Source organism: Lipotes vexillifer, unplaced genomic scaffold (genome assembly GCF_000442215.2).
Source record: "Lipotes vexillifer unplaced genomic scaffold, Lipotes_vexillifer_v1.1 scaffold524, whole genome shotgun sequence".
Classification (NCBI taxonomy): domain Eukaryota; kingdom Metazoa; phylum Chordata; class Mammalia; order Artiodactyla; family Lipotidae; genus Lipotes; species Lipotes vexillifer.
Genome location: NW_006774722.1, coordinates 1718552 through 1741372, shown reverse-complemented (window position 1 = coordinate 1741372; position 22821 = coordinate 1718552). Strand labels below are relative to the sequence as shown.

At 47.6% G+C, this 22821-nt stretch overlaps 1 protein-coding gene across 1 annotated transcript in view; it reads right to left on the bottom strand.

Moving 5' to 3' along the window:
- LOC103089051 (guanine nucleotide-binding protein G(s) subunit alpha) overlaps positions 1-22821 on the bottom strand; it is a 54786-nt gene that overhangs the window by 30713 nt on the left and 1252 nt on the right. Inside the window, exons 2-3 of the mRNA XM_007449474.1 lie at positions 22195-22816; positions 21854-21973 (exon numbers count right to left, since the gene is read on the bottom strand). Coding sequence (XP_007449536.1) covers positions 21854-21973; positions 22195-22816 — 742 coding nt within the window. The remainder of the gene's footprint in view (positions 1-21853; positions 21974-22194; positions 22817-22821) is intronic.

Sequence of the window (22821 nt, the reverse complement as noted above, 5' to 3'; positions counted from 1 at the left end):
TCCCTACAGCATTGGGTTGGGGGGATGTCAGGGTAGGTGGTCAGATGAGCTGTTTCTCAAATATTTGACAAACTGGCTGTCTGTGGACAAAACGACCAGATGCTTTTCCATGATTGAACTTTCGACCAAATTGATTGGATGCTTTGGTGTCAAGAAGACAAAAACTCAAGTCAAAACGATCACCAGGATAGGAAATTGTGGGCGACAAAAACAAAAAACAAACAAACAAAAAACATACTATAGTAGGAAGCATTACTTTTTCTAGCAACAAAAATCTGTGTTTTCAGGTTGTGCTGAATGACTCAAAATTCGCCAGAGTGAAGAGACGGCAGAGAGAATGGGTTTTTTTAAAAGGATATCGTTCCTATTTATTTGGCTTCGCTGCTGCCAGAAAGTGGCTTGGAGCCCTCTTTTTTAGCACTCTATAAAATGTAAATGGTCTAAATTAAGAAGCCATCTAATCTCAACCAATATTAATTCTGACATGAAAAATGAGACCAATTCTTCAAACAGGATTATGATCCCCACCACCCGACATTAACCGATCACCTCACCCTGTTTCTCAAAGAACGGGATATTTTCCTTTTCCAAAGTGCCTATTTATTTCTAAGAGTGGATCAAAATCCTCACACACTTTCCTTATTCCGACATTGAAAAGGTACAGCCTCCTAACGTGGGCTGCTTTGACAGCCCCCCCCCGCCCCCCACGCCCAACTCAGCAAGCTTTTTTCTTTTGTCTTTGTTTTTTTCCTCCAAACTAAAATCCCTCTAAAATATCTAAACACCCCAACGGTCATAAGTTGGGATGCTGCCCCTGCATCTTCCTCCTTGCAGACTGAACTGCCGGCTCCTAAAATTGTTTTCCAAGCAGAAAAGGGAAAACTGAGAAAAATAAAGATTTTTTTCCCTCCTATTTTCTCCTCAACCGGTCCATTGAAATCAGCAGAATCACGGTTCCTCCGTCTATGCAGCAGGCAGAATCACCGTGCATCCAGATAAAGAACTTGCCTTTTGGCTGGGCTCAGATGGGGACACTGCAGTTGTTCTAGAAAAAGGAGGCATCTCTGTATCCCTGCAGTACCGCCTTGGCGTCCCAAGACCCCTACCCCCTCCCATAATATCCTGCAGATGTTGCATTTGGCTTGTGAATCCTCTTGGTAAGTGCAAGAAATAAAGTGGCTTTACTCGGAAATGTCCATCATTCACCTACCACACAAAGCCCTAAGTCCCTGCTGTTTCATTATCCTCTGCCCGGTAATAATCATCAAAATCAGAAGGGTCTCCAGCAGCACGATGATTCAGTGAGGGGCATAAGGGATCCCGGGAAAATCACGGATTGTTTGGGAGAACTTGCCACATAGAGAGCCTCCCTGGGGAGAGGGGAATAAGGCCCATCCGTGTTTATCGCAAGGCTGCGGGGTGCTCTCTCTGGGCAACATCACTTTTAACAGAGACATCGGGTAATTTAGTTACACAAAAGCAGCGGAGGTGAGCAGGGTCAGATCATCTCTCCTGTTCTGTGTAGTTCTGTCCTAGAGGCTCTCCAGCAGCCTGCACTTGGTGTTTGCAAGGCATGAAAGGGTCCTAAAACGGAGGAGGGGGCTGAAATAATGCACCTTTTATGCCTTTTTGTTTCCCCCCCCTCTGCTCCCTCCATCCTTGGGGACCCGCGGGCAATGTGGATGCATGTGGGTGCTTTCTTCCTCACATTCCCAAGCCCAGGAGCTAAGGCTCTTTTCAGCTGAGAGACACTGCCAGCACGAATCCCAGGGCCACCTTCAGGGGCTGTTAGCAACCCAGTTGGGGGCGGGGGTGGGTGGGAGTTCCTGAGGGCTCAATGTCTAAGGTCAACGCAGGGTGAGTGGAAGGGGAAATGGGCCCTTTCCCTGATTCTCGCTTGAGCTGAATGAAACTGATTAACATCTGCTTTCCACCTCTTTTCCCATCCCTAAAACGCCGCCTCTGCCCTCAGAACAGCAGCCCCAGGCCTGCAGGGCTCTCTCTGGCCTCCTGTGCAGCTCCAAGGCCCTGGAATGGCCATTTGAACCAAGCACCTGACTTAAAAAACAAAAACCCACCATTTTCAAGAATGAGACGTACGGCCACTGAAAACCCCTCGGCTGCTTTCAAAGCCGATGGAGCAGAACACAAGCTAGACCACCCCCGCCCCCCTCCAAGGCTCGGGGTTAAAATCACAGCTCACCCCACAGAGGGGAAGGGGGAAGCCGGCACCCAGCAGCTGGCTAAGTTCTGCCCTACCGGCCCTTCCTATGCCCGGCTCACCCCTGCCTGCAAACAGCGGGCCTGACCGGCGCAACGGGGACCGGGACCCAGGACCGTGCGGGGGGCGCTTCCCTCCCTCCTTCAGTGTATACATCAGCCCGCGGTGACAGCCCGCTTTGCACTCCACTCGCATCTCTTTCAGAGCCCCCTCCCCTTCCCCCCACCACAAGCCTCCTCGGTAAAAAAAACCAAAAACCATCTTGTTCTTTCATCATAATTAAAGTGCTGTCTGGGAAAATGGCATGGCTGATTTTTGCCGCAGCTGAAATGACCCTCTGCTTTCCTCTCTCATTTGCTAAAGTGGTCCTTTCTCTGCCTGAAATCAGGCCCTTTGGTGATGGAAATTTTAGCAGGAAGCAGAGAGTTCTAAGCAGAATCCTAACCTTGGGAGGGTGGGGAGAGAAATCGATGTTTTTGGAGCTGGCCTCTCTGCGGCAGCAGCCTAGGTGCTGCAGGGCTATCCTCCCGGCTGCCGCAGCCCTCTGCTCCATCCACGCCCGGCTCCCTAATTACCAGACATTGTCAGGGGTCGCAATTTAGCCACATTTGGAGGTCGATTCTCCCCGTTGACTTATCTAAAGGGCAGAAGGAAGCTGCTTGGAAGGAAGTAAACAGGTTCTGGATCTGGGAAGATAAAATCCAAGCGCCTTCCTCGCTCGGAGGGAAAGCGTGACTGCATATTTAATATCCTCGCCAGCCTGCGTGTTTGTGTTTGAAATAAAGCTATAACTTAGACGCATAATGAAATGCCCTCCTCCTCCCCGCCGAGTGCTACCGAGCCCCTGGGTGACACTCCTGTCACGGCCACTGCAGTGCCCAGGGCTCTCTCTGGCAATGGCATCTCATTTTGTGAAAACGTCACTCTGTCCTGTTAGCTATCAGAGAACTTTCTAAAAAGGACATTTCAGGTGAGCAATGCAGTAATGTTTAAGGGTGGGAAAAAAAAGAAAAAAAATTAAAAAGAAAAGAACGAAAAGGAACCCAGGGCCCTGAGTACTTTTGAGCTGTGCCTTTGGAATCCATGACATATTATTCAAACTCGTATCATGTGAGGAATTCATAATATTCATCCCAGCCTTCGATTTTGAGGAAACATTTCAAAATTAGCTTAATTTCCTTTTCCTAAATATCATGCATCTTGGAAGGGCCCCTTCTGAGTTTCATTGGGGAGCTTAATTGGCAGGCTTCCGGGTTTCTAGAAGGGTATGCTAATATCTGGCAAGTCAAAATGGCAATCCAGGCCTCCCTCAATAGAATCATTAGTTGTTAATGCACCTCTGAGTAACTCCAAGCTCAGGTGTGAAACCAACCCAAGTGTCACTAAAGCACCACTTTTTCCTCGGGCTGCAACGCGGGATGGTGGGGCTGTTTATGTAACACGCCAGCAGCAAGCTTGGTTCTGCTGCTTCATTATTTGCTGGCCTGGACTCTTGCCTCCTTGCTCCTTTCCCCCCCCAACCCCCGACCCCCCCCCCCCTTTTTAGAGAAAGCAAAGCAGCTGTATAGTACTCAAATCTTTTATTTCCTGACTATTCTGTGTGTCAGAGCAGTGGACGCTGGAGAAAAACATGGGGCTTGTTATTACCGGCCTGAGCCGGAATGAGTCAGGCACCCAAAGCTTCCATCTGGACCTGACTCTGCCATTCGGATGGGGGCCCCCTCCTACCACCCACTAAGCTGTACCTGGAGAGCTGGGGTGGGGGGAGAAAGTCCTGGGGTCACGGGGGCAGGGGAGAGGGAGCCATTTCACTGCATTGGGGGTGCACAGAGCTGGGCTGGGGAGAATGGGGCTCAGGTGTCAACTGCCCTAACGCCCCCTCCCCTGACTTCCTCCACCGCCTCCTGTTAGAATTCTATTCCACTATTAAAAATGTGACTCTCTCAGCTTTCTGGCCTCCGAGAGCTCTTTATTAAAATGCAAACGTCCCTTAAGGGTAGCCCCATAAGCCTCTGCCAGCTAATGGGATTAAGTGAACAGAACACAGCCACCTGCAGGGAGGTAAGGAGGCCTGGGGGCCAACCCCACCTTCTCAAATTTGCCAAAGGCTCATCCCTGAACAGGCAGAAAGCAAAATTCAGCCTTCCCCGTCTCAGATGTCTTTGAAAGGGGACTCTACAGTCAGAGCCTGAGTCCCAGCAGTGGGATGGTTTGCTCACTGTAATTCTTGGCGCCTTGGTGGCCCCATCTCTTTCCAATCATTTCTCTTAGGATGGACATCGTTTTCAAGGTATCCTAGCAGAGTGGTCCGGATTCAAGAGAGGAGCATCAGGCCAGCGGTGGGAAAGTAATTGCACATAACTAATTCATTTACAGAGGCAGCCACTTGTAATAAAGGACGTTTTCAAAGTGACTTGGCAAACTGAGTTTTTCCTGAGCTGGTAAACAAACTTCGCTTTATGCCCTGAAAATGGGTTTTCACTCACATTGATTTCTTAGTGTGCCTCTCAGGTGAAGGGCATGAAAATGTCACAAACAAGGAGAAGCCCAAACTTAATAATTCTGTAAACCTGAATTTTACTCAAGGAATCAAACCAGTCCCTGTCGTCTGGGAGTTCCTTCAGTTCAGTAGCCTTCACAAAAGCACTTCCCTCATTGTATAGCTAAAATAAAAATTCTCCATCTACCTATCTGTACACACACACATATTTTATAAAAATCACATACCATGTGCTGAGCATTACAGGAGACCTTTAGATAAAACGACTCTTCCAAGGCTACTGAAGAGATGACTGAAAAGTTTGTGAAAGAAAAACTGGAAATTAAATTCTGGAATTAAGAGTGCATTTTTCTTTCCACAATGACCGGGAATTAATTATACTACTGAATATCTCGGATCTCTATTTGCATTAGGAAACAGGAAGAGACCCCGAGCTCAGGATCTAAGATGGAGGATGGAAGCTAAGATGGAGGACAGGCCAGGACCTAAGATGGAGGACAGAAGCTAAGATGGAGGACAGGCCAGGACCTAAGATGGAGGACTGGAGCCAAAATGGAGGGCAGCCCAGAAGCTAAGATGGAGGGCCCAAGCTAAGGTGAAAACACTGCACAGCACCTCAGGACTTCTGGCTGCAAACTACAAACACTCCTTCATGCCACCACTCAGAATACAAACCCTAGACACCAAAGATTCTAAGGTTCGGTGGAAGAATGTGGGGCTACCCCAAAGAGAATTCTCAGTCCTTGAAGATCCTGGAAGGCATAGTTAGGCTCCAGACAGATCAGAAAATGAAGAGATGGGGCTAAAGGCAGTTCTCTCACCACCCCAGGGCCAGGCCTCTGGAGTCCCTTCTGAAAGCAAGCCCACGCCTCAGCTCTCCCAGTGAGCCCCAGGGCAACACCTCCCGGGGAAAGGCATGGTTCAGTAGCATCTCTGAGGCCCACACTACGCCTGCAGAAGGCCCGTCCCCACTGTTGGCATATAACTATTCAGCCCCAGACTGGCATGGAAATCTGAACTGTATGCCTGTCTAATATCTACACACAGGTGTTAGTTTTGACCCAAGCAGATCCTTCGGGGTTTTCTGCAATCTCATTATCAGGACCCAACAATAATTTCATGTAACCACTGATTTGCTTTGCTTAACTAGGTTGTAGTAGTGTCAGAAGGCCGCTGAAGTCTGTTTTTTGACAACCTTTCCATCTTTTCTTAGCTGCCATGTCTGTTCCCTATTTAATCACCAGGCAGCGACGGTCCACGCTTAACTTCCTGGGGCTGTTTTGATTGTGAGACCCTCAAAGGGAGCAGCAATGTCTTATACCTTTATCTTCCCCACGCGGAAGGGCACATATTAGGTGTATATTGAGTGAATGAATGAATAAATGAAAATGCCCCAGCGAAGGCCAACTCAATGACCCGGCAAGGATTTCATCCTTCTGGGAGGCTTGGCAGACACATGAGCAGCTACTGCAAGTTAAGAGATGCTACTAGAAAGGCAAAAAGGAAACAGCCATTTCGACATCCCATTTAACCCCCAAATTAGGAAAGAACTTATCGGTGAGGGAAAATGGGAGCATTTGCACTGAGAACTGGGCAGTATTCCATTCTCTTTGCCAAGCTGGACACAGTCTACTTATGAGGTAAACCTCAGATCTGCCAATAGTCAGAAACTTGAAAAAGTAATTCGTGACAACTGTTTTCATTTGGAACCATGATTTCCCTCAATTAGGCATGTCACTTTATGCTAAATTCCCATTAAACACTTCCCAACAACTTTTTCTTTATTTTTTCTGAAGAACAGCCATGACCCCCTTTCCCCAACGATTCTTAAAGGTCACAGAAGGTCCATTTGATAAGCATATTGGTGGCAAATCCCCTTTCCTGGCTATTAGGACGGCAATTGTTTTTCTCCCTACTGGCCCCTAATCGGCAATTTTGCTGGGTTTCAAAGCAATGCAAATTTAGCTCCAATCAATTAGTAACACATTTCTAACTTCTGGGGGCTTGGGAAAAGTGTGAACTTTTCCTGGTGGAGGGAAGTTAAACCTTGAGCACAAACCAAATCCTGGTCAACCTAGCAAACCTCTTCTGCCTCAGTGGGCTGTGTTTTTGTTTTTTTGTTTTTTAAGTCCCAAACTTGGGAGAATGGAGCCCTACTACAACAAGTTAGGACAATACTTTGTTGGTTTTTTTTTTTTCACTTGAGCTAATGAATAAAGCACAGGACACAGAGGCAGCTGACGGAATATTTTCCCCACTAAGGCCAGGAAGCTGAAATCTGTTGTGCTTTTTTTAATTTTATAGCCTGAGAGATTTGCATCTGGGTGTGATGTGCACTTGGGGGCCCCCCAGCACAAAGCAATCAATCTTGTCTCCTGCTGCAGAATCCCCCTCCCCCTTCCTCACTGAATAGAGCTGTCTCCCCTCTCTAATGAACATACCCAGGAGAATAAAACTTGTTTTTCAAAAGTGTGGGGAAGGAAGAAAGGAAGGAAGGGAGGAAGGAAGGAAAAAAAAAGCACACAATGCCTATACTGGGTCTGGCCGGAGCCAAGTTCTCGAGGACGCTAACCTATAAACTTCTAAGGATTTCCTCAACGTCTGAGATGTATACATAATATACAGGGTGTTTGCTTTCAGCCTTAAGATTTGCTTTGCTTTGTTTTGAGTAATTATCAAAGAACTCATAAAGATTGGCCTTTTTTTATTTTTTAGGTCAAAAAGGTCCAACGGGTGCCAGATTTCTTAAAATCAAACCACTCAGTGAGGTAAGGCTGGTGAAAACACTCGGAAAGTTAGGTCATGCTAGAAGGGGGCTTATTACTAATTTAAAAAAAAAAAAATTGAGCTATCATTTTAGGGTCAGGAGAGGAACATTCGGGAAAGTGAAAAAGGGCCGACTGTGGGAGAGAGGGCAGTGGTCAGAGCTCAGGGGACAGTGGGGAAGGGAGGCAGGGGCCTTGGTCCTGGCACTCTCCACCAGCCCTCCAGTCCCTGTACTACTCGGTGGGCTCCTGGGACCCAATATGGGGCCCATGGGGCAGAGGGATGGGGAGGGGGTGATGCACTGCCCCCCCCCCCCCCCCCGCCCCCGCAACTTGGTGTCCATACGTTTGTTCTCTACGTCTGTCTCTGTTTCTGCTTTGGAACCCCGCGCCACACACACCGCCAGACTCCTGGGCCTGCCTCCCCAGTCCTCCGGTTGAGGGCAGCCTGGCTCCTCAGCTGTGCAGGCACTGGCAGCTCTCCATCCTCTGCCCGGGGCAACTTGCATTCCTTGCACCCCACGCCTCCGCCTCGTCCCTTCCAGACTCTAAGTTCCTAGAGGGCAGGGACCACGTCTAGTGTCTAGAGCTAAGTTTAGCAAAGGCACCTTTTCTTTCCTTCTCTTTCTCTCTCTCCCCCTTCTTCCCTCCTCCTTCTCTACCTTTCAAACTTTTCATTTCCTCTGTGTTTCTGTACCTCTTTCCTTCCTTTTGTACCTTCTTTCTCTCTCTTTCAACAATAAAGAACTGGCTTGGGGGGAGCTGGTTTTTAACTTTGGAGTAGTTCACAAAAGTTCGGGGGAGGAAACACAAAAAAAGGAATTCAGATTCCTTCCCCCCTCCCCCATCCCACTCCAGGGAAAGCGCTGAGCAAGTAAAAGAACCCTGAAAAGACACAATGGGGAATGTGGGAAAAGTGCTCAGGAAGTCAGTGTGTGTCGGCGGGGGGGGGGCGGTAAGCTGAAGGTGACGTTGTTTGCGCACCGCGATTAGTGCAGAAACATCCATACGTCTGGGTAAAGAACAGGAGGAGATAAGGAGATATAAAATCCTGACAGGATAAGGGCGGGACTGGGGGGATTTCCTGTAATATTATAATGTCATTTTAACAATAAGTATGACTTCTGGAAGAAAAAGGGAAAGGGGTCAGGGAAAGTATGGGGTGTGGATTCCCAGTCCTGTGGGCAGCGAAAGTACGGTTTGGCCCGTGTGGTAGACCCTGAGTTCTAAGAGGGCGTGGCCCCCTAGAAGGTAAAGATGTGCGTGCTATCCGGGGAGGGGGTGGGGCGGGGAGAAACTGGCAAAGAAACCCATCAAATGAACAGACCAAAGCCCCCTGTTCCCCCAAAGCACAGAATGGCAGGATTGGTGTTAAAACTGAACTCCCAGGGACCCAGCACAGGATGAGACCACAACCTGAGATATCCCCTGAAACCTCGGCTTTTTTCCATAGGGCTTTCCTACATTTCATCTAGAAAATTCTAAGTGATCCCACTTCCTGCGAGCATCCCAGCCATTCTGAGCTCTCTGCTGACCTCTGGTGGGGGAGGAGCTCTACTGGCCCAGAAAAGGTGTTAGAAACTGGGCAGCGCACCTGCCCTGCTTTCCCAGGGACCCCAGCATCCAGAGGAACCCCCTTCCCCGGGGCGGGGGGGGGTGTCTTTGTTAACCTGCCTCGTCCAAGGTTCAGGGCTATAGGTTGGAAGGTGTGAGGAGGAAAAAGGTCAGAAAAGCTTTAAAGGAGCCGCAGGTGATTAGGAGCTTAAGAGAAGCTTGTCAGAATAAAGTTTGTTGACTTAAAGAACAGGATTTTACTAACAGGACGGGGGAAGCTTTTGCCCCAAGTTAATATATTTTATTCAGTCCCTTTGATTTTGTTCAACTATAAAAGAGGGAGGGAAGAGAAAGTATCCAAGAACAGTATATGGAGGGTAAGTTTCGTTGGAAAGGAATAAACTCCCATGACAGGACTTGGTAGGTCCTGGCATGGTAAGTTCACGTGGCCCTTCTCAAATAGATGACCTCATGATTTTACAGCTGCTGCAGGGAGGGGAGGGGAGGGGAGGTGGAGGGAAGAAATGGCAAGGATGCCTGTTCTCTTCGGAACCAAGGAACTTGGCCCCAGACACCATCAGATCTCACCTCCCCTCCACTGGAACTTGGCCTAAACAAGACAGAAGTGACCCTCCCCCAAGTCCAGGGCTGGGCCTGAGATGGAGGGTGCGGGTCCCATCCTTAGATGGAGAAGACTCTTCTTAGTAAGAATGCCCCTGAGTGCTCAGCAGGTTTGCAGCCCTGAGAGGTAGAGAAGGGTTGTAAAGGGGAGAAAATTAAAACTAGCTCTGAAATCTGAGACCCTCAAAAACCCAATGATGCTCCCATGAATGAAAAAACCATAAGGATTTACTCTCAGCCAGTATCTTCTGTATAAGACAGCACCAAGCATTCACCCCAAAGTCTACTCTCTCATTTCCCTGCATCTTCCCATACTGTCTCAAATGCTAACTCCTCCAGGAAGGCTCCCTGGGTTTCCCTGATGGAAAAAAGGACCTCAATCCACCTCTGAATTTCTTTTCTAGCCCTTGATTGGGGTGAGAAAGAATGTCCCACTCTCCTCTGCATCCTGCAGAGATTCTCCCAGGGATGGGTTCCAAGAAATTATTAATTATGTGCCAAAGGGCAAAAGATAGGCCTAAAATTGTCTGTACAAGCTGCCATTTTGAAAAGGATACTTTAAGAAAGAGAGAGAGAGTGTGACGGGTCAGGGGGGTGGTTTGGCGTATACCAGTTCTCCTACAACTTTTAATAAGAGAATTAAGGAACTTTTAAAGTGAGAAGGACATCTCTCTCATTTTTCAGATGAGAAGAACTGGGACCCAGAAGATAAAGGAATTTGCCCAAGGTCTCAGAAACTGGTTCCCAGAAGACCCAGGGCACACACACGGCCTAGGAATTTAGAGGTCATTGTGATAGTGTGTGTTCCTGCACTGGCTAGGGTCTAATAGAGCCACTAGTTAAAAGGGACAGGACTGGGACTTCCCTGGTGGCACAGTGGATGAGACTGCGCTTCCAATGCAGGGAGCCTGGGTTCGATCCTTGGTCAGGGAACTAGATCCCACATGCATGCTGCAACTAAGAGTTCTTGTGCCACAACTAAGGAGCTGGCGAGCCGCAACTAAGGAGCCCATCTGCTGCAACTAAGACCTGGTGCAACCAAATAAATAAATAAATAAATAAATATTTAAAAGATAAATAAAAGGGACAGGGTTTGACCTCAGATATCAATTGTTCAACTGGAACAACTTTAAAACTATCCCTGGGCCTTGGGGGCGGGAGCTGTGTCCCTGGGAAAGAGGATTAGGGGAGGGGCCGTGGAATTCTGCCTTAGGCACCAGCACACAGTGAATTTTGAAAAGCCAGGCTCTCAATAGTAAAAGCCGAGCGCCATCTGCCAGCCAGTTCTGAGCAGTAAAGAAAAGGGCATTAAACCCTTAAAGAAAAATAAAAAAAAAAAAATAATCTTTCCCCTTAAAAAAAAAAAAAAAAAAAAAGGTATTTCTTGCTCAGAAACCCCCTTAAAATAAGAATCTTATTTTTTTAAAAAAATCACAAAAGAGAGAGAGAAAAAAATGGGAAAGCAAGGAAAAAAATGAGGGAATCTCTTAAGAGGCTGATTTCTGCTCCCCCCATTTCTGAGCTGTGTGGACCTCTGGGGAGAATGGGACAGGGCACCCCGCTTTCTCCATCAAAGGCAGCCCTGGTGGTCTGTCTCCTGACCCTTTCTTCCTGGCAGAATGAAAGATCAGTGCCCAGCTTGGAGCCTGCCTTAATATCAGAAGTCAGACCCTATCTCTGGGGAGTCAAGGTTCTAGGGCCAGAAAGAAAGAGAGAAGTGAGGCCTCTGCCATCTGGCAACTTAAGTCTCAGGATAAGATGTCTGCAAGGGTTTTGGATTTGTCCCTTGGGCCATTACCTCTTTCTACATAAAGGTGAACACAGAGAGATCCCCCCCCTGGCTTTCTGTTGGATGGCCCACCAAACTTAAGCCCCTATCATGACCATGGCAGAATCATCACGACATGGAGCCTTGTCAGTACTTTTAAGAGTCAAGTTTTGGGGCTTCCCCGGTGGCGCAGTGGTTGAGAGTCCGCCTGCCGATGCAGGGGACACGGGTTCGTGCCCCGGTCCGGGAAGATCCCACATGCCGCGGAGCGGCTGGGCCCGTGAGCCATGGCCGTTGAGCCTGCGCGTCCGGAGCCTGTGCTCCGCAACGGGAGAGGCCGCAACAGTGAGAGGCCCGCGTACCGCAAAAAAAAAAAAAAAAAAACAGTCAAACTTAGGCCTTTTCTGGATGTCACCTGGCAAATTCATGGAATCCCTGAATAGAACAGTACAATCAACCAAGGTTCCGGAAATGAGAGCCCGCCAACATTTACCGAGTGTGCTCTTCCCACGATCCTGGGCCCCTCTGCCCACCCCCTCTACAATCAAGGCAACGGGGGGAGATAGCAAAGGACGGTAACAAGCTCACCCCATCCCAACCGCCCAAGGATAAAGATGCCTGATAGCGCTCCAGAGTGACCGGATCCCATCGGGAAAAGGCCCAAAGTCTTCCATTTGGAAAGGGCAACCCTCCATCAAGTGTCCATCTTAAAATCAGCCCTGGCCATTTGTTTGCAAAACAAAATGATCTAATACGCTTCCCTTTTAGCAGCTAAAAAGGAAGATCACCTAAGTGTTGAATTATAAATAGCTATTATTTTCTGGCAATCCAACTTTTAAAAATTTTCCCCTAACGTCTGGCATTTGTTTTTGGGTTCTGCCTGGAGCCTTCTAAGCATTTCCTTGGAAAGATGCTGCACTTGGTCCCAGGCAAAAAGTCAAAATCAACATTCAAAAAACATGCCTTGGGTAGTTCTGAGGATTCTGCAAGAAGATCTTAGTTAGGGGGCACTTCACTTAACTAAACTTGAAACCTATAAAAAAAAAAGGGATACTTTAAATTTAACATGTCCGATATATAATTGATCAAACTACCAATCAGTTTCCACCCTTTACCCTAAAGTAATCTTAACAGTAAAAGCAAAAAGTCCAAGTTCATATAGGTGTCTGGAGTGCAGAGTGGGTTTTTTGTTTTCTGTTTTTCCTTCTAGACTTTGCAATTAACTTAAAGGCCACAAATTCCGAATTCTCTAAGGAAAAAGAAAAAAAAACTTAAAAAAAAAAAGTTAAATCTCGGATGAATCTGTAATAACTGTATTGGAAGATGAGAAGGGGGCAAAAATATAAGTGTTTTAGGCTCAAAATATAATAAAGAAGCGATAAAGTCTCCTTCCATAAGGGATACTTGGGGGAGAGACTCGTTAGGTGCAAGCTGGGGGCCTAGACCACTATATAAAAGCAAAATGATTTATTCAAGTATACTTCTGTAAAAAAAAATTTTGTAAAATATAAAATTTAAAAAATGATGTATTCCTGTTGTGATTATTCCAAGATATTGGTTATAGAATCTGCCCTAGGATGGGGGTGGGCGGGCAGGGTGCATGTACCATCTTATCAAAAACCAAGTGCAACTCTCTTGATCAGGAAATGTCCCTGGGTTCTTATTCCTGTCGGCACAGGTATGTTTTATTCCTAAAATATCTTATTTTACCTTCCTCAGTACAGTCATTCAGAGGCATTCCTTCCACTGCCCCCTATCCCACCCCTACAGCTTCCTGCCTTGAAATATCAGTTGCTATAGGTTGGGGGCACCTCCATTCAGTGGGCTGGTTCCCTGTGGTCGTGGGGCTCAGGTGACCCAGTTAACAGGGCCCACGCCCATGGCAGGCGTGTATGCACTGCCAATCACAGGCTCCATTTGCGTTTTTTTTTTTTTTTTTTTTTTTCCTTGCGTTATGCGGGCCTCTCACTGTTGTGGCCTCTCCCATTTGCGGAGCGCTCCGGACGCACAGGCCCAGCGGCCATGGCTCACGGGCCCAGCCGCTCCGCGGCATGTGGGATCCTCCCGAAACGGGGCACGAACCCGCGTCTCCTGCATCGGCAGGCGGACTCTCAAGCACTGCGCCACCAGGGAAGCCCTCCATTTGCGTTTTGTGGGACACACGCAAGGTGGGTCCCCAGCCATCCCAGAGCTGATATATGACCAGCAGCCACCTGAGTATCAGTGCTGATTACCTTGGCCACCCTCCTCCACGACGCACAGTGAATTAACGTACGCACACCAGACGGGGAGAATTCCCTGCCTGCTGCAGACAAAGGCCCCTAAAGAACCCCTAAGTGGTAGATGTGATCATTTAAGGGTTAAAGTCTATGTAAGCCCTGATTTATCCTGGCCCATTGATTAGCTATGGGACTGACTTGGTTAATCAGAGTCTTAGACCGATTCATTATTTCCACCCTTTTCTATTCTATTTAGGGTCAGCTGGTGACTTTTTAGGTCAACCTTCTTTTCAGAGAGTTTTGGAAATTAGCTCTACCCTGGAATGTAGGCTCACCAACACTGGCATAAACCTTTCTGACTGGTTATTAGTAACTGAAGTCAACAGCCTTTTCTCTGAAGACAATTTTTTATTTTAAGGTGTTCAAGTTCTGACCTGTATGATCTCTACCTTCCCCAGGATTTGATGTTGATAATGTTAGGGCAGTGGTTCTCAACTGGGGATGATTTCTGGCCCCCACCCTCACCCCAGGGGATACTTGGCAATGACTACAGGAAGTTTTGGTTGTCACACTGCGTATGTGGTGGTGCTTGGTGGGGTAGGGTGTGTGTGTGTGTGTGTGTGTGTGTGTGTGTGTGTGTGTGTGTGTGTGTGTGTGTGTGTTACTGGCGTCAAGTGGGTAGAGGTCAGAGAGGCTGCTAACACCCTACATTGCACAGGATGGTCCCCATGGCAACAGAATGCCTATGGAAGACCCCTTTGTTAGACAGAGACCCCTGAAAATGCTAATATCCCAGCACAGAGCCAGCAGGGAGTAGTCAGAGCTTAAACATAAAAGGCTAATAGGTCTGAGTAAAGCTCTGGGGGCTGTTAAATCCAGGCTTTGTCCTGGCGTGGGGTGGGAGGGTGCAGTTGGAGTGGGACCCTCCTCTGTCTCTGCTGGCTCTTCCCTTCCCCTCTCATTTTCACTATAGATGTGACACCTTTCTTCTGCCTGTGCCGTCTCACCATCTAGTGGCCACCTGAAATATCAACTCACCTTCACCATCTCTGCACCATTCTAGATTCAGTCATTAAAAAATTCACGTTGGGGGGAAGCAGTGTGTGGAAGGACCCCAAACGACGTATATGATTTTATTAATAAGTTAATTAAGCATCTTGTAGGCCTAACAGACCTATATAGAGAACAGCTATAAGGAATTAAGATGAACACTTTCTATGATTTCAGCAGCCCACAAAGGCCAAAAACCTTAGGAGTTACCTTATATAACCACAGAGAAGCAAGTAGCGTCTACTTAACAGGGGGTGTCCAAGTGGCCCCAGCAATTTAAGTAGCTATATGCTTCCTAAGTAACACTGCCTTTTCTCCACAGATTGGTTTTTCTTTTTCAAAGGTAACAATCAGCTACTTTTACAGCTAAAGAAACAGGCCTAGGCATGTGGTCACCAAGGTCAGCAGGGTGCTGGGATGGACACTAGCTGAGATGTAGGACCTTGTTCCTATTTCCTTGGGCTGAGCCCTGGCAAGCAGCCCTTCTTGGCCCTGGACTCTATCACAATGCCTGATTTTAGTTTGTGTGCCTCATCTTATGAATTATTCTTTCTTTGCAAAAATCCCACAGCTGCAAACTTACCTGAATGGAGGTTCCCTATAAAAAAAGTCTCCAAGGTCATTTGCAAATTAGCAATCAGTTTGAGGCAAGGCAAAACTGTTCAAATAGGAAAGAGGAGAGAGGTACTCTGGTCTTTGGATTGAGGGGGAGAGTCAAGAGCTGGACAAATCGAGTTCTTTTTCCCTTAGAAGAATCGACGCTCCGTGTTGACACGGAGCTCGTGAAAGCTTGACTGTGCCACTCCTTCAGAAGTGGGTACGAGAGATTTTCCTTCCCATTATCAACTCATTAAAGGAAGTTTAAGGTACGTACTCTGTCCCACACACTAAGTATGTGTGACAACTTCAGAAACATTGACTGACTCATAATAAATTCGGGATCCGATAACAATTTCTACCTTTATACCTCTCTCCTCACCCCAAATTGAATCATTAAGAAACATTTAGTAAGATCTAATGTTCAAGTTCTGTGGGCAGAACTCCAGGAGTCGAAATGCTCGGGAATTCTCCTGAGGTTTAACAAATTACTCTGCAATGCAACGTGGGATTTTCCTTCTAAGTAAGGACGGCAGAGGCGCACGCCCTTGATTTTCGTTGCTCTGTCACAGATCAGTTACCTAACATCCTTCTCTATTACAGCCCCCAGTTGCTGTCTGGGTAAAACTACTCCAGTAATTCTGATTGGAGGGGGCTACACCTCTCAAGTGTTTGCTGTCTGAGAACAGAGCATCCCATATCTCAACTGAGCATGTGATGATCAACAATCAGGAAAATTCAAACATGGTTTTTTTGTGTGTGTGTTGTTCCCTACCTCGTTCTTGGAGGTCTCCTCATCTTCCATTCCCAGTGGCTGGCCTTCGTCCCCATCTGGCTGTCGGGAAGGAAAACTAGAGACAATTTTTTTTTTTTTTTTGCATGTGTAATAAGCACAGAGCAATCTGTGCTCAGGACCCCGGGCTCAACCATAGTATCCGGTTGGTTTATAGATAGGAGCTAATAAAAAGAGGGGGAGTGGCAGAGGGGGCTGTGGGCTCTGAGAGGGGGGTAGGCGGCACTTTCTCAGGACAGGTAAAAAATAAGTTCCCGCCTCATCCTGTCGCAGACCTAACAGTGACTCCACACGATCATAAATTTGGCAAAGTGTCGTCCGTCTACGGCTTGGGTTGACCCTTATTTATAAAACGTGTACTAAGAGTGTACTCTGAAACGTCAAGACAGAAAGACAGGATGGGTGCCTGGGACTTTTAGAACTTTAGGTCTCATGGGGAATACAGAAAACAAAAAAGACAACCAGGGACTTCCCTGGCAGTCCAGTGGTTAAGACTCCACGCTTCCAATGCAAGGGGCATGGGTTCGATCCCTGGTCAGGGAACTAAGATCCTATACACCACACAGTATGGCCAAGAAAATATTAAACAAACAAACAGAAAACACCAAAACAAACAAACAAACCCTCACTTGGACCGGGGAGAGAGAAGTCCAGGAAGAAAAGTAAATTTCTAAACATAATGGCTATCATTTATCAGACACTTACATGTGCCAGGCCCTGGGTTCAAGGCTTCTCTCAATTTCTAGTATCTGGCCCCCATTTTAGAGGAATTAAGGAAAAGGACACATCTTCCTCTGATTCTTCTGCAAACACCCCTCCCCTCCCTTGGCCTACTCCAATGGCCAGTTTGTATCTGGGGCTTCCCACTAGCCTTCCTCAGTTTTATAAAGGCCACTTTGACTTGCTGACTCTTTAGCAGAATCCCAAAGAGAGAGACTCAGGCCCATCTTTCTCTCACTCCCTGAAGAGATGAGGATCTTATGCCCAGGGTGACCACAGGCCACAACAGGAATCTGATGGGACAAAGACCCTTTCAGTCTAATTCAATGAAACCTGTTGAGGTTGGTGTTAACAGGGCCAGAGTCTGAGCTCCTCTTACTGGGGGGCCACCAGAGCTGGAGAGGGTTAATTAGAATGACCTAACTGTTTTAATTGCTTGTGGGAACCCTGTCACAGCAACTGGCCCTGCCCTTTCTGTTTTGAAAATTGCTACACTTGCAGAGGAATCCGATTTTGAAATGGACAACTGGCATGTTAATTTCACATTCCATTAGAAACCCTAGGAGGCACAACGTGGTCTGGGAAGAACCCTGCCTTTGCCACAGGTTAAAGAAACCAAGAAGCAGTAGAGACCAGTTTTCATTTGCTATTTACATGCCTCCTAAAAGTCACTTAATGGAGAGGGATTTGGAGGGCCACGGTTTTGCTGGGGGTGAGGGGTACGTTTTATTTGGTGGGAAAATTAACTCTAAAAAGAAGACACAGGGTTGGGATGGAGAATTTCAAATCTAGTCAATTAGGTTACCGTCTCTAAAAAAGTTTTTTTTTTTTTTTTTTTTTGCTTAATACCAACCTTCCCCCATAAAAGTCAAAGGTGATTTCCAAGATCATGTACTGACACTCACTAAGAAGGAATTAGCCCCGACTGAAAGGAAGGAATACTTTTAAGAAATAATCACTATGAAGAATATTGAGTAAGAGTTATTTTAATAGGGTCATTAGATCCAGGCCAGGAGATTCTAAACAGTCTATTACACTCTAACACTAATAATTGAGGAGCTATGCATAAAAGCAACTGTATTTTTAAATGATGATGATAATGATTTTTTAGTGGAAACCTGAGTAAAGAAAAAAGCTTTAGACCTTGCTAAAGAACACTTCTGGGGGATTTTAAAAAGACTTTAAAGAAAACCTGCATTTAAAAAAAGAAGTCCAACAAACAAACAAAGACTGCAGTGTTGGCAGATGAATGACAGCAAATGTGGAAACAAAATATCACCACAGCAGTGACAGGTATCCCAGCAATGAGGAGGCTCACGTTTCACGTACACTCAATGGACATTTATAACCAAGGATCTGTCTGGTTCTGGCTATTATTCAGGAGGCAGAAGACTGCGGGACACCTGTCATCTGACAAGGGATTTTAAGAGCACATAGCGCACTTAACAATAATCATGCCTCACACTGAAATGACGCTTTATAACTTACTACCACATTATGGGGGTAAGCACTGAATTAGAAACTTCTGACTCCTTCACTTACCTTGCAGTCTTTGAGCAAAAGTCCCTGACATTTAATCTCTGAGCTTTTGGTTTACTTGCCTATGAAATGGGGTCCCATCACATTTTTACTGCCCAAGGCTGTTGCAAAGGACAAATGTGACTGGGTGAAAGGCTTTTAAAAATACAGTAAAAAAGTGCTATCATTATGTGTAATCATTACTCTTACAGGTTACTAACAATTCTGAAGGCAGTGAGGCTATCCCTCTCAAACTGGGGGTGCGGAGAGTAAGGGGGTGGGAAGAATGTACAAAAAGGTGTCAAACCCCACATTTTTTGGCTTAATACCAGTTTTCCATGCTATATGTAACGTAGGCAAATGACAAAAATTAACATAGCTGTATATAGCAAGGCATTTTTTGTTTTCTGAGAAAAATCTATGGAAATTGGATTTTAAAAGGCAAGGGAGAGATTTTTGGCCTGGTAAGCCATGCCCTTCCCACTGCACCAAACAGCTCAGTGGAGGCATTTTGAATACGGAAAAATGGCTGAATTCAAATTAAATAAATAAAAAAGCAAAGCAAAGAAAAAGGGCTCTCCAGCAGGATGAGATGGATGCCTCACTGTTGCATCTGGTGGCATAAATAAATTATCATACAATTAATTGAGATTCACTGTATAAATAAAGTGTCATGGCAGAATAGCCATTATTATATATAGCATTTGCCTGCACAATTTTAATAAATTCAGCAGCTACTAAGAAATTCTAGTCTAGCAGTCCCTTCAATTCTTAACAAAAATGAGGGAATCACCCAAATTAGGTTTCCAAAACATGTTTAAGCCACCAAAATTATTCAGAAAACCAACAGAAACATGGAAATAAGTCTATTATTGGCTAGTGTTGAGTAAGAAAAAGGCTTCAACTTTTTAGCTATTCTAGAATTTCAGTCATGTTACTGATTGTCTATCTATTTCTAACTATTTATCTACCATTTTCCTTTTTAAGATTCCCTGTAATGTGGTTAAGCTGTTTGGGCAATAAAAATGGAGAGGGTATATACACAGAAACACATACAGTTTTAAAGCAACAGATGAATCTGTAGGTCACCAATTATCAAAGGATGGTCATTTGATCTTCCTTTTTCAGTGCTCAGCGTATAGGGATGTCTTGTTTTATATGTTAGGATTTAAATGTTAGTGAAAAGGCTTGTCCTAAATGGAAGTGGGTCTTCATCCTGCCTCCTCTCCCCCTCTGCAATCAGTAATTCAGACCCAGCGGGGTGCCTCTCTTGTCACTTTGGCAAAATGAAACCTTGTCAGATTGCAGCCTGGCTCAACAAGCCACACTGCCACAGCAGGCAATCTGGCTTTCTGAATTCAGGTTCATGCTAGACAGGGCCCACGTTTCACTGAACTACACTGCATGCAAAAGTGCTTGAACTGGGTGCGGGGCCAGGATGATGGCAGGGTGACCCCAGCTAATTTCCTTTACTTAAGGTGAATTTTTCCCCCTGCATATAAAACATGGGTAAGCAAGGGAAACTTCTAATATTCTTAAGGCTCAGCCCCAGACACGGGCTGTTTGCTACAGAGTTGATGCGTGCATAACCTATGGTTTAAGGCTCCAGTCCTGATTTAAGTGGATGGTGCTCCCCAACCCTCAGAATAGGGAATTCAGGCCATGGAGCAAAGGAGAATTTAGTGAAGATCTGCTTGAAAGCTTCATTTCACAAATGAGGCAACTGAGGCCCCGGCATATGAGGGGCACTGGCCAATTAGGGCTCAAGTGCACACCGTCACTTGGCTCTCCTGTCTGCCCCCAATTATGGCCACCTCCCCCATCACAGGTTTGCTACCCAGAGCTATGCTTGGGATATTGAAATGGGGCTCTAGTGGCAAAATCAGTTGTCTGCAGGAAAACAGCACGTTGTCATTTGAGGCGCTGTGCCTTCCGCACAGTTGAGGCATCTGAAATGTAAAACTGTCTCCCTCCTGTATGTTTTTGGGGAAATGATGTTGTCCGTATTTCCCTGGGTGGGCATAAATACAATGACCATCACATGTAAACCTGTGATGCGTAAGAGGCACATATCACAACAGCAAACAGTGATGCCCATAGGTCATTAATAGACGCTATCACACATTATAAAATATTTAGCAAACAAACGTAGCACCGCCTGAAGAGTTGTGATCTTGAAATCCCTTGAGAGGTCTTAGAGAATAAATAAAGAAATTAAGATTGTGGAGTTTCACATCTGAAATTTTCACTTAAGCCCCACATTCAGACCTTTGCTAATTGCTGCTTTGATTAGCTGTGGCACAAGAGTCAAGCTGTGTGTGGGGGGGGGAGGGAGGTCCTGGAGAGGGGAGAGGACCCTGAAAGCTGGCATAGGTGAAGGGAGGAGGAGGGGGAAGGCCAGGGCCACCAAAGGTACCCTTCCAATGGGATTATTAACATCTTTTTAATGTTTCTGTATCCCAAGCCCATATGCAGAGGATCTTACCTTTGAGCCTCTTTGCCCCCAGCTAAAGCTGCTTGAAAAAATTCACATGAAAACATTTACATGTCTCACAGTTTTATCACATTTTGTCCACACACTTAAAATACACTGGAAGCATTTTTAAAAAAGTTTTATTTTAATTTCATTTCAAACACAAGATGGGCATTCCACTCCCAACGCATAACCCCTCTCTCTTTACACCAAGCCCCTCCTACTGTATTCTGTAAAAGGGTAAATGATTGGCTTACCTCAGGCTCTTCCCTAGGAAGAAAAATGATTTCATATTTTTAAAACATGGCCACGCCCCCTCCCACCTCCCCAGCCCCTCCCCCCCGGAACCAGCCCCGTGTGGTTTAGGATACGGGACTCTCCTACAGCGGGTTAAGTGGGGGATTTTCTCCCCCTCCTCCCTCCATCCCCCGCCAGGTGAGCAGAGTGTGTGCAGAATACCGAATTTCTGCACGCAGCCCCGGACGCCCCAGATACCTGAGTGTCTGGTTTTTCAACCGTAAAGGCGGGAGGGTTGGGCGAACGAATGAGAAGTGAGGAAACGCTTAGCGCAAAGGGAGAAAAGAGAGAAAGACAGACAGAAAACAGGTTACGGAGGCCGGCCTGAGGCGGCCCCCTCCCCCCGCCCCGCCAGCGGCCCGACATCCTGCCCAGCGTCTCCCGCTACCTTCTCGGGCGTTTTCGCGCCGCCCACTGCACAGCGCCAGCGCACAGGTACCACCCGAGTGTGCGAACACGGAAAGTTTTTGCCCGCGCAATGGCGCAAAACACAAGACAGCCTGTTCCCCGGTACAAGTACACAGTCGGCGGGTAATTTGGGGGTGCCAGGGGCGGGAATGGGAGAACGCTTGAGCATATCATGCACAGGCGGACACAATATGGACACCAACACACACCACCAACAAGCCGTCTTAGTCCAAGCAGCCGTGCCAGGCGAGGCGGGGACGCACCTTCTCCAATGACCCCAACCCACCAACGGCCCCAGCCAGCCTAGCCTGAGCGACCCCGGAGCCCTCCCCTGCAGTTCCTGGCTCACCTGAAGCCCCCGCCTTTCTTGCCGTCCCCCACCCCACGACTCGGCGACGTCTTACGGTCGCTGGCGCTGGTTTGTCCAGCTGGAAACGACCCTCAGTGTTGTACGGCACCACTTTTCTCCCTGAAGGGCATACATTTCGCCACCCAAGCCCACCCGAGGCCCCTCCCGCTCCCGGGGCAAAGTTAGGGCCCCTAGCTGGAACTTTCTGGCAGGCTCTTCCCGCCTTTGCCCAGACCCCCTCCTCCCGCCGCCGGGCCCCAAGCCCCACCGGGCCGCCCTGCCACCCGCTCCCGGGGCCCCCGGGCGGCCCTGCTCCCCACGGGCAGAGTCCGCCGCATTACCTAGAAGCAGCAGGCGGTGCGTACACATGTAGCCCATCTTCTCGTCCTGGAGCTGCTTGTCGATGAGCTTGCTGCGTTTCTTCTCTGCGCGCTTCTGGACGCGCTTCTCCATGCTTTCCTTGCGGGTCTGTCTGCCCTTCTCTGCCAGGGCAACCTTCTTGACCTTGGGGCTGAGGGAGCCTCTGGACTGGGGGCTCTCGGATCGGCAGAAGCAGCCTCTGAAGGCCTGAACGAGGAAGTTGCGGAGCAAGTTGCGCCGGGTCTTTCGGCGGCGGCGGTTTCGCCTGGACTGAAACCAGCGGTGGCATCCGAAGGTCCCATCGTCGGATTCGTCTCCGCTGTCGCTGCTGACCGATATTTCGTCGTCGTCGTCGTCGCCGCGGTAGCAGCTGCGCTCAGACCTGCCCCGCCAGGCATATGCGCGAGGAGGCTGCGGAGTAGGCGGATCGGCAGCCTGGATCTCGGGGCTGGGGGGTCTAAGGAAACTGATCTTGGGTCGGGCTCCAGAGGCTGGGGTTGCCCAGGCGGCGGGAGCGGCCCGGGCGACAGGGGTGGCCCGGGCGACAGGGGCGGCCCGGGCGACAGGGGCGGCCCGGGCGACAGGAGCTGCCCGGGCGGCAGGAGCAT